Source organism: Stylophora pistillata, chromosome 1 (genome assembly GCF_964205215.1).
Source record: "Stylophora pistillata chromosome 1, jaStyPist1.2, whole genome shotgun sequence".
In the NCBI taxonomy this organism is placed as follows: Eukaryota; Metazoa; Cnidaria; class Anthozoa; order Scleractinia; family Pocilloporidae; genus Stylophora; species Stylophora pistillata.
In genome coordinates, this window is record NC_142519.1 from 21,841,797 (window position 1) to 21,862,164 (window position 20,368).

The 20,368-nt window shown below is 39.8% G+C and overlaps 2 protein-coding genes across 5 annotated transcripts in view; both read left to right on the forward strand.

Moving 5' to 3' along the window:
- The window catches only part of LOC111344880 (scavenger receptor cysteine-rich domain-containing protein DMBT1-like), a 25,760-nt gene extending 21,447 nt beyond the window's left edge, over positions 1–4,313 (forward strand). For both annotated transcript variants that reach the window (XM_088744186.1, XM_088744185.1), the window contains 4 exons: positions 211–327; positions 918–1,046; positions 1,685–1,801; positions 2,070–4,313. In XM_088744186.1, coding sequence (XP_088600312.1) covers positions 211–327; positions 918–1,046; positions 1,685–1,801; positions 2,070–2,665 — 959 coding nt within the window. In that variant the 3' untranslated portion in view covers positions 2,666–4,313. The remainder of the gene's footprint in view (positions 1–210; positions 328–917; positions 1,047–1,684; positions 1,802–2,069) is intronic.
- A 603-nt stretch (positions 4,314–4,916) lies between these two features.
- Positions 4,917–20,284, forward strand: LOC148741701 (scavenger receptor cysteine-rich domain-containing protein DMBT1-like). 3 transcript variants are annotated; one of them, XM_088744187.1, is made up of 12 exons: positions 4,917–5,053; positions 8,014–8,101; positions 9,606–9,947; positions 11,163–11,501; positions 11,868–12,191; positions 12,730–13,101; positions 13,582–13,947; positions 14,694–15,020; positions 15,574–15,690; positions 16,130–16,258; positions 16,644–17,262; positions 17,797–19,915. In XM_088744187.1, exons 2-11 carry the CDS (start codon positions 8,050–8,052, stop codon positions 17,234–17,236), a joined length of 2,961 nt encoding a protein of 986 aa, XP_088600313.1. In that variant the 5' UTR covers positions 4,917–5,053; positions 8,014–8,049; the 3' UTR covers positions 17,237–17,262; positions 17,797–19,915. The 3 variants fall into 3 exon arrangements, with proteins under 3 accessions (XP_088600313.1, XP_088600314.1, XP_088600315.1); XM_088744188.1 differs by having other exon boundaries at positions 16,133–16,258; XM_088744189.1 differs by having other exon boundaries at positions 4,918–5,053; positions 9,578–9,947; positions 17,797–20,284.
- Positions 20,285–20,368: the final 84 nt, after the last annotated feature.

Sequence of the window (20,368 nt, forward strand, 5' to 3'; positions counted from 1 at the left end):
GTAACTAAAATGTAGTATTATATCACGATTGGCGAGGGGTAGGAGGATCTTATGAAATTAGTGTTCTGTATAATGAAATAGTGGGGGTCCCCCGACACTCATATCGTTGCAAACTGAACTTTATTGGGTTCAGCAACGTTTCATTCGTCTTGTAATAAGCACACTAATGATCTGTAAGAATATTCTCTGCTTTCCGCTGTCATTTTCAAGATATCTCTTCAAAATGCTCGAAGTTCAAATGTCAACACCGAGGAACCTGCATTGATACTGGAGGTGGTGCTGTTTGCAACTGTACAGAAGGATTCACAGGAATCCATTGTGAAAAACGTGGGTAAAACAACTCAGTTATGTTATCATTAAATTTTTATTAGATCGCAATTGTTTGCAAGTTTTGAACAATCGTTGATAATACACAGAGCGATTATAAAAATGGAATTTGAACAAGCAACATCACGGTTTCAACCCGGATACCTTAAAGATAACCACCAGCAAGCCCATTTTTGTTTTGACTGGCACAAACAGATTGCATAGATCCATATTCGCATACTTTGTACCTTAATTTCAAAGCCGAAAAAGATACGTGCCTATAACAGATCCAGATTCCCTTTTTTGAGAACACCATTCCTGGTGGTTTATTGCACTTATCATAACCGTAAGTAACGCTCCCATCAAGAAGAAGAACAATGACTAAGGGGTTTAAAACTTTGATTTTAAAAGATTGCAAAGTTAAGCATAATCTTTTCAGAGCTCACCGCATCCCAAATGCAAAGGAAATTCCGTTCACCCGCCTTTCTCTGCTTTGGGGGGGATCTAGACGTGATTTACCTGGTTTGAGCATCAGAAGCTTACCATTTTCTGCCGCCATCACACCAAAGTGATCGCTTCAGTATCTTTTTTGGTTTGTCTTACTCCTGTAGCACTATCTAATCCATGTCAGAATTCTCTGTGTGAGAATGGTGGAAAATGTTTTAGCTCAAAATCTTCATATATCTGCTCGTGTTCCGATGGGAGGTCGGGGCTTCGTTGTGAGGAGCGAACTACGATCAGTAAGTTTATTTTTTGTCTTCATCCGTTGTTGCAAATATATAGAAACAAACTTAGGTCAGTTCTGGCAACGAGCAGAACGAACCTGTGGAACATGATGTGATGATCGTTGAAAGCGAGGCTAGGTGATTTCCAAAACTCGTGACTACAGCACCATAAACTTGAGGGTCTAGCAATTGTTCTCTTTTAATTTTAAAAATTTTACCTTTTAATTCTCATTTCCTTTCCTCGCTAACTTGAAATCTTTGTTGGAAAGTAACTGTATACATGTTGAGCCAAAACATTAGATAGGAATCCTTAACACTTTGTTGAAAAAAAAAACGCGTCCTAAACAATCCTCAATTTAGCTGAACCTTTTTCTGAGCAATTATTTTTTAATACAGTGCCAAGAGGGCCAAAAGCTAACAATAGAAGAACAATCATTTAGTTGAATCCACGCTCTTAATAGAAAGCGAAGCTCACTGACTGCGTAAAACTATGGTTTGGGTCAGACTTTCTGTAACCAGTCCTTGGTGGTCAAATAAGGTTATACCATTTTGAGTCACAACGAGTAAGAATTGTTGCATTTTTTAATAGGGCTGAATTCCTCTCAAGTTTTGAATTGGAGTTGTTAATTTTTTCTTGTTCTTATACTTTGCAGCCGCGAGGCCGTGCCAGAGCAACCCGTGCACAGACAATTCATTTTGCCACGATAATGAAACTCATTACTCCTGTGTGATTAACGAAGCTGAGAATTCAGCATCTTTAGCGACCAGTAGTAAGCTTTAGCTTTTTTCTGTGTTCTGTTGTCCATTTTTTCTCAAAATCATCATTAATTTATTATGCTGTAACAGGAAGATTGTAAACATGATAATGGCAAGGAAACTTAGATAAAGTTCGCCGATTGATGAGGTATATCAAACGCACGAACTATACATTTTCACATTCTAGAGTTCCTTGAAAGTTTTTTAAAATGCACGCCATCACGGACGCCTCGGATAGGTCCTTTTCATCAAGTTTACCTAGACATCATTTTTTCTCTGCAGATGGGTCCTCGCAGAAACAGAACGGAAATACAACCTCCAAGACTACTTATATCATAGCATTATCAATACTTGCATCTCTTGTGTTCCTTCTTATTGCTGCAGTTATTTACCTTATCTTTCAAAATCGGAGGCTTTCTAAAGTTAAAGCTAGAAACCAACATGCAAACTTTAGCAATATGGCCTTTAGAAGCGATAAAGAGGAAACCCACAACTGTGACGAAATCGACTTGGGAACAGGAGCAAATCAGAGTTCAATACCAACGAGGGACAACACTACCCCATTATATGAAATAGCTCCTTTCCATGAAACAACTACCTCTCGAGCTCTTCCACCAATTCCACCACCACATAAGGCGGCAAGAATGAATCCCCAAGCTGCTCGTGAAAAAGCCAACCGACGAAATGGCGGTGTGAAGACGAGAGGAGCCGCGGAGGGGCCGAAGAGGACCACGAGAGGGGCCGAAGAACATTATATGGCTTTATCAAAGGAGAACAACAGCACTGCCTCACGAAGTATCTCAGCTGATGGAAGACCGAATCCCAACGAATACATGTCTCTGTCACAAAACAGGCACACAGATATTTCTCATTCTTAAAGTCATCAAGTGTCTGACTTAACATGACAAAGATTGAAAGAAAAGACGGAAGGATCTGAAAAAATAGAGTCAGAAAACTTTGCTTAGTCTTAGAACAAACTAATATCATTGTTTGCAAAATTTGTTCACCTGGGTACTCAAACTTGTCTATTCCTTCAAACGAAGCATTATTCTAAGAAAACCAAATACCTAGTGTCTAAATAGCACTTGGCATGGTGGAAGGCTTATAGATGAGATAGTCTTGGGTTTACTCCCCTCTTGTCTGGTCAAAATGAATTCGAGACGTAAAGTACAGATGACCTAGTTTGAATTTATTAGAGCACGGAGAGAGAAGTTACAAGTGTGAACTCTATACTATTACGTTTTTTCAAGCAATGCACTTCTGTATAGGTCCTAGCTGCTTAACGCATTATCCGCGATATTTGTACTCCAGAGAACCGGTTAGACAGGTTTTCTCGCATCGCGCAAGCGACGAATTGGATTGAAGTTACAACAAAAAAAAAAAAGGCGGACAATTTCAATTACTTTTCTGACGACGAAGAGTCGGAATGGCTGGCGAATATTGATCCAAGTTTATTAGATAAATTGAACGAAGAAAAGCAGTTAGACGACAATGAAGTTTCATCATTTATTGAAGAAAATAGAAACAGCGACGCGACAACGCGCCAGTTCCGTTCCGCTTCGAATACTTCTGTCACGCACTCCCCGCAAATAGATATCCGCGAAATTCGCCTGCACTGAAATAACAGTTTGGCGTGTTGGATGATAAATAGTTTATCATACGTTTTGTTGTGTTGTATCACTGGGTATTTTTATTCGTTATTTGTATTTTGACTCGCCCTACAGGCTCGTCAAAATACGGCACAACTTGTAAAAATACTAAACGACACTATACAACAAAACGTCTCATAAGATATGTATCCTTACAATTGAAGAATGTCTTGAATAAGTAAGTGTGGGTATAGCTTTCATCATTTCACGGGGAAGGAGTTCTGAGGTAGATTGGTGAGAGTGTGCTCGAAATATAGGTAATTTTAACAACCAACCGTCCAGTTGCCATTAGTCTATGTTTGCGATATATTTAAAAAAACATTTCGAAGGCAAACATTTGCATTCTCGACTCCGCAGCTGTAGTACATGCGCAGCCATGACGTCACTTCCTCCTCTCTAAGCTAGAATCTCCGGAGACAATTGATAGTAGGGACTTTAAGCAAACCACGACGGCTACGGCAACGAGAACGTGGAAAAACAATCATGATATCTAATTGGCAGAACAATAGCCCAGCACGTGCGTTTTAAAACTTTGTACATTTCTTAGCCGTCCTTTGCAAAATAAAAACGTGAAATCACCAAAATTTGCGTCGTCTGCGAAGCGAAACCGTGGCGGCAAATTATTTTAATTTACATTTGGAACTCAACGCTACTTTTATGTGTTATGTTGAGTTTGAGGTCTGGCGCCCTATGAGACGGTAAACACATTGTAGCCATTTTCGAAATTCTAACTAACAGTGGTAACTCATTTTTAATCGACGTCTTCCGTGGCGTTGCCGTCCTGACTGCTTAATTAAAGTCCCTAATAAATTACATCAATACGCAAGCAAATGATTAAAGAGCATAAAATCTCATTATATATTTGCTGGTGTCACAACATGTCTGGAATTTCAACCGACTTACACGTTAGACACAGTGACACATAAAAAACTACGTAGAGGGGAGTACATCTTGTAGGCATTTAACTGCTGAACTCTTTAACCCTCTACATCCTCAATTATTCTTGTTCCAGTAAGGGCCGCTTATTTATACAAGATGCAACCCAAACCACAGTTTACCACAAGCAGTGGACCTCGGGGATTCTCTATAAGAGGGTCGATTTAATCAAATGAATGTTGTTCCACTATTCGTTCTCGGCCTTCTTGACATTGATCACAAAAATAAATGTTCATATAAAAAGTACGCCTAAATTGAAGACGACTTAAATCGCAGTTTTTTCGTAAAACGGCTAAACTTTGTGAAATAAATTAAACGGCACTAAGAGTCTACATGTGTTTTTTCTGTTAAAGTCAAGCGTATCTGTATGGAATCTGCATGCATCACCTATGCTTTTCAACCTTGTTATTAGAGGTCACTGTCCCCTCATGAACGCGCGCGAGGTACGACAACAGACTTGCCCGCAAGGGATTATTGGGGAGCGAGCGTGATCTTAGAGACCAGCCTACTTGAATTTGGCGAAAGTCCAGATGATACGCTTCTTTGATGTCCTTAGATGGGATTGTCATCTGTTGCATGTATTTGTGTGTGGCATCATAACTAATTCTTTGCATACCTTTTAACGCAAGGCAGTTAGTTTTTCGAACACCAAAACTGCCGGGAAAAACTTTTTCTCTTGAGGTATGTGACAAATAATTTTGTTTCCGTTTTCTAGCTACTCCGGAGATTCATGCTCAGAGTTTAAATGCGGTACATGGTATCACAACTAGTCTTCTTCATAACATTTTATCCGAAGGCATTAAGTGCCGAAGTGCTCAAGTGCTCAAGCAGTGAAAAGTTTCCGATTGGTACGTGATGTGTATTGTTTCGGTGGGGCTTAAAACTCAGTACAAGGACCCAAGTTTGGTTTGTGAAGCGATCTCAAAAATAGCAACAAGATCGGTAGGATTTATGCCCTTGAGCTCGCTGCGTCAACCGTTCAACTGCAGTGACGTTATACTGGAAAAGGGTTGTCAACCAAGATAAATGGTTACGAATTTTCCGTTTTTCAGTTAGGTTCCGGACTGTAATGAAGAACTGTAACCGAGAGAGAGAAGAAAAAAGATGAATTTCGTTTTCTCGACCCGGAAATGTTTATTAAGATTTGCTCGATTTATTCTAATTTGCGTCTGGTTTTGAGCAAGATCACATGGCTTCGCTCAGAAACTGCAAAAGCTTACTGTGCATCTTAGTTTACTGGGAAGAAACTTTCGTGGGTATATAAACTGATAATCACGAGAGACACTCGGCTTGTTTTCCATTTTGTATTCATGATAGAGGCGTTAAATATATTTAGTAAGCAGTTGTCATATGATTCAATTTCAGTTTTCATAGAAAATATTAATGGTTCCAGACTTGGTATCTTCGGTATCTCTTCGATCTAAGCAACAGTTAGCTAGGCGCCTCCACTGATCTCGAACAGCGCGGAACCTCTGTAGACTCCACTGGTCACTACTGTATCGGATCGATTAGGATTTTGATAACTGGGAAGTGGAAATTTATCGGCTATGACGATTTTGCATGCGGTTTTCGGTTTCGATCGAATTTATTTCCGGTTTTTCGGCTTTCGATGATTTTTTTCTACGGTTTTGCGATTTCAAATAAACCCCAATCCCCGCCTTCCCTTACTCTTCGTGGTGGCCTTTTCAAATGCAGCCACAGGGTATCAAACTAAGTGACTGACTTACACTGCCAATTTCTGCTGTGATAAATAACAAGGCTTTACTATGAGATTTCGCTACTCTTGTCACAAACAATGTTATCTCCATTTTATGTCAGAGCCGTTGTTCTTGACCTTGCGAAATTATAGATCCGCCAAACGTGACAAATTTCCCTGTTTTTCTCTGTAATAAATGACGGAGGTTTGCCTCTCAATGTCTTGGTCATGTCTCAAGAAATCACAGAAGATACTTTCTTGTGATGTTTCCTTCACTCACACTGAACAACATAAAACAATCTGTAAACAGTATTTTTCTCTCCTCCCAGTTAAAATTCAAAATCTCCGTTCTAGTTTGTCGTAGTTGAAAGTCTATCAGTTACTCATATTGCTCGTAGTAGACTGTACTAAGTTAAAAGTGCAACAATATCATATATGATCCTGAAACCGCCATAATGAACAGGGGATCAAAATGTTTGGGAATTTTCTTTCGCTAGCACGGTTTTGAGAATATCTTATGTGGGCTGTTTACTTTGCTGTCTGATTAATCCATTGTTGTTTTCTGTAGCCTGTAGAGCAGGCGTTCTAGTGGAGTTTGGGCGAAAGTTAGACCGCGCGAAAAATAGAGCGAGGCGAAAAATTAGGAGGTACTGGGAGGGGGAGAGGAGAGAAAGAAACGCCTGCCAGCAATACTTGAAAATTTGAAAAACACCTCCTAATTAGATTTAACGATCATGGCTCAAACATTTGGCCAGTCAGGTAGCGCGACGGAAGTGGAGTTTCACTTCCGTTGCAAACACACACACGTGAAAACTTCGCGCTTATCAAAATTTGTGAAAAATTTGATAAATTAAATTTGCGTTGACGTGTCGCCGAACGAAAATTGTCGGTTTCGCGGCTGTAGTTTTAAAGTGGAATACGGCTCATGCATATCATCAGAAAATTTATTCAGAGCATCGAAGAGAAGTGATGCTTATGGAGTATAATTTTATCAGACGTGTGTGCTCAAATTGGCATCAAACTCATTCAAAACAATGAACAGTTCTCCGAGCGCTGTTGCAATCCTTGTGAAAGGAAAGTCAGAAACTTGGGACAGTTACATGCATTCATCCTTAAGAACGCAAATGGCCAAAGCAAAACTCCAGAAAAGCCCAAAAGTGCAAAGAAGCGGCAATTAAATGCGCCAAACAAATCTAGCCCGGCATGGAATAAGAAGAAGGCCGCTCGTATACACTCGCCCAAACTACCAAAACCGAAATCCAGAAAATCCCTGAATATGAGCGAGAATCTCGACCCGGCTTCATCGAGGACAAACAAACCGAGGAAAGATGACGATTTGGACACTTTTTTAAACGTAGATGATCTTCCAGAGGATGGATCGTCAACGATGCTTTTTAGAGGGCCAACGACAACCATACAACAGTGTTTCTTCGTGAGAAGCTGCTTGACTCGCATACCAAATCTAAAAATCATGCTTTTACCGAAGCCTGTCGGTAATACCGCCAACACATCTTTATTTCTTGCAAGTTGACGTATGGCATCTTGCTGTTAATTTATTTAAAATAAAGTTTTTTAGGGCATCAAAAGTAGCTAAAGAATCGTTCAACGCAAGATCTATCCTTCGCTGAACGCGATATTGGATGTGATTCGTGGCAATGACAAACGTAAAATGACGTCACATCCTGCTGTCAATAAAATATTCCTCTGGACCAATCAGAATTGCCTGTTCGTGAGCGAATGGGTTGTTCAAATTTTCAAGTACTGCTAGCAGGTTCCTTTCTCTCCTCCCCCTCTCCCCCTACCTCATTTTTCGCCTAGCTCTATTTTTCGCGCGGTCTAACTTTCGCCCAAACTCCACTAGAAGCCTGCTCTGCAGGCTATGTTTTCTGCATCACACGCTTTTTTGTTTGAATAACACGACACGAAGTATACGTTTCTCCTTTAGGCGCCACAAACTCAAGAGTTCTAGGTGTCAGAAAAGATGATCTCGTTATCAGCATTGACGTTCATGAGGCTTGTGCTGTACTATTCTGGTGGGTATTGCTTCAATTTTGTAGGAATATTCTAATAAGCCTCATCCAGTTGGAAAAATGCTGAAAAAACAACTTTTCGGACGGAAATGGATCACCATAGAGACATTTGACGAATTCAACCGCTTTTATTAGCTGTTAGATTATTAACCAACATTTTATTATATTTGTTTCAGATACACATTCATATGTACGTATATTTATTATCCAACTAAACCTAGACGAGTACAAATAACGCCATAGACGAGTACAAATATCACGCAGTATTTGTACTCGTCTATTGTAGAGTACCGGTTAAACAGGTTTTCTCGCATCGCGCAAGCGAAGAATTGGATTGTAATTACGAAAAAACAAAAAAAACAAATGGCAGACAATTTGAATCATATTTCCGACGACGAAGAGTCAGAATGGCTGGCAAATATAGATCCAAGTTCATTAGATGAATCGAACTAAGAAAAACAGCTTGACGACCAGAAAATTTCTTCATTTAATGAAGAAAATAGAAACAGCAACACAACAACGCGACAATTCAGTTCCGCTTCGCATACTTCTGTCACGCACTCCCCGTAAATAAATATCCGCAAAATTCGCCCGCACTGAAATAACAGTTTGGCGTGTTGGATAATAAATAACTTATTAGACGTTTTGTTGTGTAGTATCGCTGACTATTTTTACTCGTTATTTGTATTTTGACGAGCCCGTAGGGCTCGTCAAAATACAACACAACTCGTAAAATACTCAGCGATACTGCACAACACTGACGTCTAATTAACAATTATTCCACGAGCGCGCGCTGGATATGAGATGATAGATAGCCAACGAGGCGCATAGCGCCGAGTTGGTTATAATTATCTCTATCCAACAAGCGCGAGTGGAATAATTGTTTTATTAAAGAAAGAAAAGGCCTCCAAGATATGAGGCAAATCTTCTCGATTTTACTTTGTAGGAAGAAACCAGATGTTACAATTTACAGATATTAGATTATGCTATATTGGCTCATATACCATAATGGCTAAGCCAATTGAAAGTCTTGAATTGCATTATCCAATGATCCAGTTTTTAATAATAAGATATATATACGCACACGTATATGAACAAACAGCAATACATTAAATATAAACCCGGCAGCTAAATAACATTTTAAAATTACGCCAACAGAGTCATTTTGGAATGTTCTCTTTGTTTCTGTTTGAATCTTGAGCCTTTTTCGAGATCATTTCCATCTATTCCTGCCTCGTGGAGGAGGAGGGCTGCTGTATCTCCCTTCTCACCCACCCTTTAGCCGGGGCCAGTTAAGTGAGGGGTCAGAGACTGATGAGAGTGAACAATTTACCGAAAAAAGCCGCACTCGCTAGATGTTGAGAGAACTGGTTATTCCAGCATTGCAGCTAGTAAGCGGCCAGCTAGTACACGTGTCACAGATTGTTTTACCTCTGTTTTTTCGAGATATAACATTGAATCGTAAGTTTTTGCTCATAGACTGAAAAACTTGCATCCAATTGAACAGATGTTGGCATCCGTTTAACTGGTTCCAACGTCACATTTGCTGGACGTGTTGAGGTTCTTTCTTATGGAGTCTGGGGACGTATCGATGGGTCTTCGTCTTGGGATAGAACAGAGGCTGAAGTGGTATGCAGACAACTTGGTTTCCCAGGTGTCGTCACGGCCTTGAAATATTCACCATTTGGGGAAGGATCTGGACCAGTCTTGATGTCTAACGTACGTTGCATAGGAAATGAGAAGACTTTAAAACAATGTCAGTACAATGACTGGCTTAAAATTAATGTCTATCAAAACAGAGAAGCGGGTGTGATATGCAAGACCCATGAAGTCAATACTGATGTACGCGGTAAGTACTAGATGATAACTTTCTGAAATAAATTTCAAGGCGTCCAATATAGGATTTCATGATTGCTTTGGGTCCTTTTGCACATGTTTCTTTAGTGCTAAGATGTGCACAAAATGAGTAAGTCAGGTAAACTTCACGGATTTAAATACCTTAATTATAAAATCCTTTTATTATATATTAAGTTTCGTTGGTGAGTTTGGTCAAAGATATTTTACTCAAGTTACTTTGTGCCACTAAGCTGATGCGTGGGTGACCTAGTGTTGGTCATAGTTTTTAATGAAGCATTCAGGGAAAGTACTTCGCCCAACGAGCTGTTTGGGTCTATCCTTTCATAAGTTTGGACATCTGAGTACACTCTTAAAGATTCACATAAATCAAATTAATTTTCTTCTGACTCCGGCGTGGATGCTAATGAAGAATTTTAACAGATGAAATTCAATTGAAGAAGTTCGAGAAAGAGAAGAAGGAAAAAAACTTCCAGCTTAGAAGGGATTCAAACCTCAATTACTCCCAGACACTAGTTTGTTCTACTACAACTTTCATCAAACTATGTGTCAATCTAAAATTAGCAGCGTGCCTGCTGTCATATTAATCGAAAGTAATGCAGACTGCTCAAAGTTTCGAGCGCTGAGCCGGAAACAGTTTAGTTCTATGCAGTTTACTTTAAAAATAGTAGCCAGTGTCAGAATACTTAATAGTTTAGGAGCAGAGTCCAAAAAAAGCGAAATACACAACCCACCGGCCTTACAGAAAGGTTTGGAGTTACATCCTTGTGGAGTAATGCCTACTTTTTGAGACTTTGTACTTTGTACTGAGTGTAATGAGTGAGGTCACGTAATTAGTCACGTGACATTGAGAATGGTGTTTATTTAGGCCGTTTTTGAAAGTTCTTGGTGATCACTCCCACGTGCGACTAATTTATTGAGATCTGGTTCAGAACAGACGGTTTTTAAGGGCCATTTCAGAACAGACCGTCACTTTCATGTTGAACGTCTGGTTGACAAAACTGATTCCCTATATCTTCTTCCCAATGCTACGAATCAATTGTTTCAAACTAAGGCGGTTTAGTAGCCCTTATCATCTTAAGTTTTTGTGATAACCAACTAATTGTTTTCCGTGCGAGCAAACGCACTACAAGTCTTAAAAACTGTGATAGCCTTGTCATTTTATTTTATCAAGGTACACTGATCGTTGTGTTTTATCAATTCGTTTTAGATATTTCAATTCGCCTTCAAGGATCCTTAATTCCTAATGCTGGTCGAGTAGAAGTGCTCTACGCAGGAATCTGGGGAGCAATCAGTGGAACAAACTGGGATACAAACGACGCAACAGTGGTGTGTCGCCAGCTTGGTTACCAAGCTGGTGCAGAAGTAGTTTTGGCGAACGGTGTGTATGGGCCGGTCAGCGGTCCTGTGTGGATAACTAATCTTCAATGCTCTGGGAGTGAAGCTAACTTAATGAGCTGCTCTCATGATGGCATTGGTAACAAGTCTGAAGCACAAAATCGGCGAAACATTGCTAGTGTCGAATGCAAGAATTTGTCCCACGCGGATGGTAAGCAGTTTGTAGCTTTGTTTTATTTTGGTAGCTTTTTTTCTGAAATCCTCAAGAACACGGCAAGGTTTATGCGTTGATAGTGTTTACGTACTGCTCCAACTATGCCTTTAAACTTAAGTTTGCCTAGCTTATCTACAACAGGCAAGAAGCCGAGTCATAAGAACATGACTTGCGGTAGCCGTATCAACGAATGATTGATGGGTGGGTGTCAAATGGCCTCTTTGGACGACAGACACCTTTTCGCTCCCTGTAAGGAAAATGCAAACCTGAGATGGCAGCATATCCAACGGTGTCAACCTTCAGATAAGGGCGATTATACTTCACGGTGATCGTAACTTTTCGTATGTCATTCTTTTACACCAGGAATGCTGGTTAGGCTAATGGGATCTCTTTCACCAAATATGGGACGAGTTGAAGTTCATTATGCAGGAATCTGGGGTTCAATATACTTCTCCAAGTGGGATATCAAAGATGCCACAGTTGTCTGCAGGCAGCTAGGATACACCACAGCATTACTGGCAGGAAGACGGTTATTTTGCTCAGTTACCTCGCCAATTTTTTTCCAAAACTTTGGGTGTTATGGAAATGAATCAGCGTTATACCAATGTGCTTGGAATTTCGCCACTCGTTCCACGACATATTCTAACTGTGCAAATGTTGTGTGCAGCGATGGTACAGCTGACTCAGGTAAATATTAATTTGCACACACTTGGATCGTGATATACATTTAATAACTGGGAAATTGCATGGAAATCTGTTGTTCCTTCTTCGCATTTTATGCCAAGTAGTGCGTGCTTTTTATTGTTCACCTTACAAACTTATCGCTATACGTTTTGGTTGCATGCTGTTAGTCCTCTTCAGGCGTCAGAGTCCACTGGATGATACGTTACCTTTTGAGCCATCATAGCTTTGATTATGGTTGTCACGGTGTATTTCGAAGAACTTTTCCTCAGCCAGCTGAGGAAAAGCAACAGATCTGCTGTCACACGGCTCATCTGTTGCTGTTTTTTTTTTTTTTTTTTTCCTTAGGCGCCATTGTTTCTGGGGTTTGTATTCCCCTAAATGCTGCTGCAGTAATTCGTTCAGACACTGACCTCTGCCATCTCAGAGCATGCTCACAACACCGAACACTTCCTCCTTAAACACGATCCTCAATTTTAGATCCTTAGGGAGAAAGAGACTTTTTTCGTCGTGATTTATAATGAATTTTTTACATCTCTTCTAGGATTTGATGTAAGGCTTGCAAGTTCTGCTGTGAGGCACGCTGGTAGAATAGAGCTTCGAATTCACGGAATTTGGGGGACTGTATACAATTTTTATTCGAGGTTTCATTACCGGTTAGTGCACCGTTCTGAAGTCACTTTTGGTGGAGTAATATGCAGACAATTGAACTTCTCTGACAGCGTCCTTGCAGTTGGCCGAGCCGTGTTTGGACCGGGATCTGGCCCTCAGTGGTATAAAACCAGGGATATACTATGCCTCGGAGATGAGAGAAATTGGCAAAATTGCACTCATTACAGCCAGCCAAAATTAACGATTTACAGTCATAACTATGATCTCAGTGTCATTTGCAAACCAAGTAATACACAAATAGGCGGTGAGTCAGCACCTTACCCCTGAACAGTTTTAGATAATAGCTAACAGATACAATCGATCATTTGCAACTAAGGTGAGGGATATATTTTAAAGAGCGGTGAGCTTTGCAGTGAGTTAAGCATACGAACTACAAGTATGTTATTAGAGTTGCTCAAATTGTGCGTGATTTCTCCCTTGACACTCGTTTGAGGCGTATTGGGACCTGTCTCGGGGGAAAGGGATACATCACTATCCAAAAACTGAGACTTAAATGACTGAGTTCGATAAATATCTGATTTAGTGTCACTCGTTTTGAAAGTTCTCTGTGCTTATCAAGTGGACACAGTGTAGCGTTGAAATAAGTCTAATTTGTTATTTTTTCTGGCTTGTAGGTTTATTGACTATATTTTAGCCTTTAGTTAACAGCTTTGAATTTCCTACTCTATCGGGACGTCGACGCTGAAATGATGAAAAGTGACTACGATTTTAACATGTTTTTCAGATTTCAAGCTTCGCTTGACGGGATCCAGTCTAAGTTTTGCCGGTATAATCGAGGTGATGTATTATGGAGTATGGGGAGGAGTACTTGGCCGTTATATCGATATCAATGAAGGTCATGTGGTGTGTCGCCAGCTGGGATATCCAGGTGCTCATAAAATTTTCAAAAAGGCAGCTTTCGGACGATTGAAAGGGCCATTTTGGATATGGAGGATACATTGCAATGGGAATGAACTGAAAATCTCAGACTGTGCAGTAACCACGTGGGACAACATCCGACACAAACGGCGTCAAATTTACTACCAAGAAGAACGTCCAGATTATGCAGCCGGCGTTTTATGCAGAGAGGCAGATTTCAACCCATCTCAAAGTAAGTCATAACTAAGCGTATTTTCAGTTGCGACTTCACGAATAGAAACATAGATGGCAAGATAATTTCGTGATTTAGTCTTTACTTTTTTTTCCGATTGTTATTTTTATGTCAAATACATCTTTTGCTGCTACACTGCCTCCAAAAAAATGATAAAATAAATGTAGAAATTGAGAAAATTTCATATTGTAATAATGTTGATCAAAACTTTTAAACATAGAATTAAAATGAAATACGTACATTTAAAAGTCACAATATCATTTTGCTAACGAACAACTTCTCCAGAATAAAGCAATCAAATTTTTATCTACGTTTCTTAATTTTTTTTCGTTAACAACGGACTAAGGCGGACAGAAGACTACTAAATTCTTCGTTTGCTGAATGTTTTTGCTCGCCTGCGCACTTCATAAAATGTCAAGCTGTTCAACCCACATGCACCGTATCGCGCAGATTTCGTTATTATTTTTCAACGACTCATTGGCAGGTAACAGTGATATAGGAGACGGTGCGCACGTGACTTTAAGTACCAAGTTGTACTCTACCCTAAAGGATCGCCTTTGAAAAGAAACAAAAAGGTGATAGGTCAAAAGAATTAGTTCAGATTTTGCAAACTTAGTAATATAATCATAATATACAGCTAAGCAAGATAAAGTCTTTAACTGAGTTTGATATTCAACGGTAGGATAGATCTTACTGGTAGACTTGGAGCCCGCGCTGCCATAGTAACTTAATGTTTATTTTTTTAGTGTTAAATGTGAGGCTCACTGGTGCTCCAATTAGTAATGCTGGACGAGTAGAAGTGTATTACGCTGGAGTCTGGGGAACTTTAGATAGCTGGGGATGGGACGTCAATGCTGCTCACGTGGTATGCCGCCAGTTGGGGTATCCTGCGAGCCTTTCATCTGGTCATAATAATCAGTTCAGTGGTTCGAACACTGGGCCGAAATGGTTCAGGAACCTGAAATGTTTTGGCAACGAGACAAATTTAAGAGAATGTACAAAATATGTGTCTGGTTACCCTTCCAGAGGATCAAGTGCTGCAACAGCTTTATGCAAGCTACCATATCAAACAGGTGACCTATCTACTTTTTGAGCACGCGTCGGTGTTGAAACATTTTCTTAAAAGGACCTCCTCAGTCCTCAGAAACTAAATCAAATCTACGTTTACAGAATTTTATTCTAAGAGTGTACCCAGCCTTACTTTTCCCTCACTCAAGAAACACAAGGGACGAGTGTAAAGTGTACAGGGACGGGAACGAAGACGTCAAAAAAATAATAAACATTAATGATATTGATAATTATGATATATGAAAAAATACGGGGATATAGTTAGCTGTGCATAGTTTCTGGTCTTTCCTTTTCTGTATTTTCTTTCACATTTTTCCCTAAAAAATTATGGTGCTCTCATCTTAGACAGCAAACGAACTATTTCATTGACAAAAAATAATTAATGAGGAAATACATTAATTAAGGGAGATGGATTTGATGGAATAAGTGTCCTTTACGATGTCAAGTGTTCGTTTCCCGACACTGACAAAAACTGGCTCATATCATTGCAAACTGAACTTGAATGTTTAAAAAACGTTTCATTCCCTCTTTTAATAAGCAAATTAATTCCTCATTTAGGTATCCGTTCCAAATGCTTGGAGGTTAAATGTCAACACCATGGAACCTGCATTGATACTGGAGGTGGTGCTATTTGCAACTGCACCGAGGGATTCATAGGAATCCATTGTGAAAAATGTGAGTGAAACAACTTTATCAAAATTTGTTTTTGATTGCAGTTGTTTGCAAGTATTGATTAATTTTACATAATAAGTAACGCTCGCATGTGGAAGGGGACCACCACCATGCAGTTCAAAATGTTGATTTTGAAAGATTGCGAAGGTTAAGCCTTATTTGTTTACAGCTCTTCGCATACCATTTCTGGGGGAAATTGTCCACCCCGCCTTTCACTGCATTGTGCATTGGGTTGATTTACCTGGCTAAAGCACAGATGGTTAATTATTTTCGCTAATTTGTTCAAAAATATAATTTTTATATATTTCCTTCCATGCACTCTTCATATGTAGAAAGTAACATTATCTCAGTAGGTACTTGTTGATAGTTATACCATTACTTTACCTGCCGTACAGACTAAAGTGTCACTTGAGTATCTTGTTTGTTTAACTTATTCTTGTAGCAGTATCTAATCCATGTCAGAGTTCTCCGTGTGTGAATGGTGGAAAATGTTTTAGCAATGGAGATTCTTATATCTGCTCGTGTCCTGATGGCCATTCGAGGCATCTCTGTGCAGAGCGAACTACAATAAGTAAGTTAACTTACTTCTCGTTCAGTTGATGCAAATAACGCATTTTGTCAAGAAAATAAAACTCGTTACTCCTGTGTGTTTAATGAAGCTGAGAATTCAGCTTCTTCACATTGTGATTTATTTTTTGTCTGTGTGCTGTCTAATTATTTTTATGTTCATAATTTCATTAAGTTATGAAAAAGAAAATCGTAAACATGATAGCAGTAGGGATAGCGATTAATGTGAATTGTTTCTTCGATAACTCTCGAATGGTTAGGTATATCAAACACACGAACCGTTTACTTTCATATTTTTAAACACCTCCAACTGAAATATGTCAAAAACTCGCAGCTTCTGGTAAGGCTTGTGTGTATCCGTTTACTTTAATATCTCTTTTGCTCTACAGATGAGCCCTCACTGACACAGACAGGAAGTACAACCTCCAAGACTACTTTTATCATAATATTATCAATACTGGCATCTCTTGTGTTCCTTCTTATTGCTGCAGTTGTTTACCTTATCTTTCAAAATCGGAGGCTTTCTAAACCTAAACCTAGGAAACAACAGGTAACCTTTAGCGATATAGCCTTAAGAGGCGATCGAGAGGAAACCCAAAACGGTGACGAAATCAACTTGGGAACAGGAACAAATACGACTTCATTGCCAACGAGGGACAACACTAACCCTTTATATGAAATAGCTCCTTCTATCGAGGAAACGGTTACCTCTCGACCTCTTCCACCAGTTCCTCTACCAAATAAGGCGGCAGGAATGAATCCGAAAGCTACTCGCAAGGAAGCTAACCGGAGTAATGGCGACGTGAAGCCGAGAGGAGCCGAAGAGGGGCCGAAGAGTACCACAAGAGGAGCCGAAATGCATTACATGGCTTTATCAAAGGGGAATAACACCACCGTCTCGCCAAATATCTCAACTGCTGGAGGAATGAATCCCAACGAATATATGTCTCTGTCACAAAGTCCTCGAGCGTCTGACTTCTAAAGTTTGATAATCATATCATGACAAAGGTAGAAAAAAACGGAGGGATGTAAAAAAAAAAAAAGAACCAGAAAAATTTGCTTAATTCTTAGAACAAACTAATATTTTGTCAAAAAAATTGTTCACCCGGGTACTCACGCGTGTCTCTTCTTTCAAACGAAGCATTATTCCAAGAGAACCAAATACCTAGCGTCTAAATAGCACTTGATATGGTCGAAGGTCTACTCTGAGAGATAGTCTTAGATCCCAGACGTAAATTACTGATGACCTAGTTTGAATTCATAAGAGTACGGAGAAAGAAGTTGGAGGTTTCAACTCTTTGTTATTACACTTTCTCATGTAATGCACTTTCGCAGAGGCATTAGTTGCTTGACACATTAGACGCCTTTTTGCGTCCCTCAGTATATACCTACCATTATGAGTGGGGAAGCCCAAGTTCGAAGTTTTCGGTGTAAATGTGAAAATGTCTTGAGGTTTCAGGCATTTAAAATGTCCGAACCTCACGATAGCTTTTCATCTCCTAAACTTTTCAATCAATGAGGCTAATCTTTCTTTGTGTGCAGGTTATTTGGTTCTACTGTCTGGAGATGTTAGTCTTAACCCTGGGCCTGTTAATGGACTGGATGATGTTGTTAAACTCCGTGGACTCAAGTTCATTCACCAAAACATACAAAGCCTTGGCGATAAAATTGATCAGCTTCGCCTATTGTTACAAGAACTCCAGTCAAGCATACAAATAATTACTCTGTCTGAGGCCTTTGAATCAAGGCCGACAGGAGTGACAGTGAATATGAAATACCGGGTTATAGACTTTTTTGGAAGGACAGAAAGGGCAATCATGGCAGCGTTGCGGTTTTTGTTCATGACGAGTTGGTGGCTACGCGGAGGGATGATCTTGAATTGGATACCTAGAAGAAATGTGGCTGGAAATTGCTGTTCTTAAATCACCCAGCTTTCTTGTTGGAAATTTTTACAGACCCGATCGTACCTCGCGGTATTACGATAAGGACTTTATGTTTAAGCTAAATGGTATCTTAGACACTGCTTCAGCTGAGGGCAAAGAGATGCTCCTTTTTGGTGACTTCAATTGTTGTTTTATGTCTAGTCACCGTAATGACTCCGATTGTAAACAACTTAAATCGCTATTCAGGAGTCTAAATATCAAGCAGCTAATCGACCAGCCCACAAGGATTACTAAAAACTCTAAGTCGCTTATTGATTTAGTCGCTGTCAGTTGCCCGCAGAATGTGTGTGAGTCGGGGGTAGTTTCCACCCATTTAAGTGACCATGAACTGATTTATTGTGTCTGTAAATTAAACTGGAAAGAGCACCTTCTCAAGTCAAGACCTTCCGAAATTATGCGCATTTCAATGTTGACGCTTTTCGCAAAGATCTGAAAGGTGTTACTTGGAACTCTGCTCCTGCTCTCGATGGACCTGCTATTGTTGATGATCTCTGGCATGCCTTTAAGCGGGAATTTGTCACGATTGCTGATCGTCATGCACCGCTGGCGCAGCGCCGCGTGCGCGGCATTGACACTTGTCCCCGGCTAAACAAGAGCATAAAGGTGACTATGCGCCAGCGTGATTATTTTCACAAAAAAGCAATCAAAAGCAATGCCTCAGAAGATTGAGCAAACTACCGCCATTTTCTCAATCGTGTGACAAAAGAAATAAGGTCAGCGAAAGTGTCTTACAATAAACGGCTCATCGAGGAAGTGGTGGCGATCACAGTTCGTTTTGGAAGACGATGAAGAAAATCCTACCGGGAGAAAAGAAAGTTATTTCTCCAAATATCAAAGTAGACTGCGTTGTCTCTTCTGACAAACAATGCATTGCCATCGCATTTAATAAGTTTTTCGCATCTGCAGCAAGCAAATTGATGGCTACCTTACGGAAAACTTGTGGTCATAAACAGCGTGATTCTGATACTCCTGCCCGTCAGTATCACTTCACTTAGCTAGGTATAGTTTTTGATGACCGCCCTAGCTGGAACGAGCAAATAAAGCAGCTAATTTCGAAGGCGGGAAAACGCGCAGGAATGCTTAGCAGGCTTCGTAGAAGCCTTACTAGAGAGAGTGCAAATGTAGTGTATTGTAGTCTAATTAGGCCAATTTTAGAATACTGTGTAGGTGTGTGGGGCTGTTGCGGGGAAGATCGCAAACAAGACCTTGAAGCCCTCCAAAACCGGGCTGCTAGGATAGTGGCTAGAACCGTGCGCAGCAAGCAGGCAATGGGCGTTCTGAAGTGGCTCACGTTGGAGGAGCGTCGACGTAAATCTGTTTTTAAACTCGTTAAGAAATGCCGCAAGGTCAATGTCCCTAGTATTTTAAACGATATTTTAAAAGTAATAATACAATCCATGCGCGCGCTACTAGACAAAGCAACCTCTTACATCCGCCAGCTGTGAGAACTGAGATTGCGAAAATATCCTTCTAGTATTATGGTTGCACTATTTTTAACGAATTATCTTAATGATATTTCGTGTTATACATCTTTTAATCTTTTACTTGTAAATAGCTTTCTATTTATATTATTACCTGTATTAGTGTAATGTTTATATGTTTAGTGAGGTTTTTGTGCGTTGTTGCTCAGGGCTCCCATTGATAACAGACAGCTTTTTGCGTCTGAAGGGGCTACCCTGAGCGGTATAAATTAATAAAGGTTCTTCTTCTTCTTTTAATATTATTTCTCAAGTAAACACCGAGTTGAAATAAGAGCCCGGTTTTGCCTTGTAATCATTAGGGGTTTAGCCTTCGTTAGCACACTTTTCAGACGGTAAATGAAGCGTAAAGAAGGCAGTAGCTTTCAAGAATGTATTAGAGAATCCAAAGTAATTCAGGGATGCACTAGTTTGATCAACTCTGCTTTGGGATAGTCTCACGCCATCCTCTCGACCATTTAGATTCAAATCTAAAATCGATCCTGGCTTGTTCATTTGTCCGCTCAGGTAGCCGGGTAATTTTAAATACTTTGAGTCCTTAAAGGCTCTCATTTATCTTTATAGTAAGACACAATAAAAAAACACTTTTTTGTGTTTCTTATACCCGAACTAATATTTTCTTGTCTCCATCAATTTAAAGGTAATTTTGAACGTTCCAAAATATTTCTCAAAATATTATGACGAAGTTTGTAA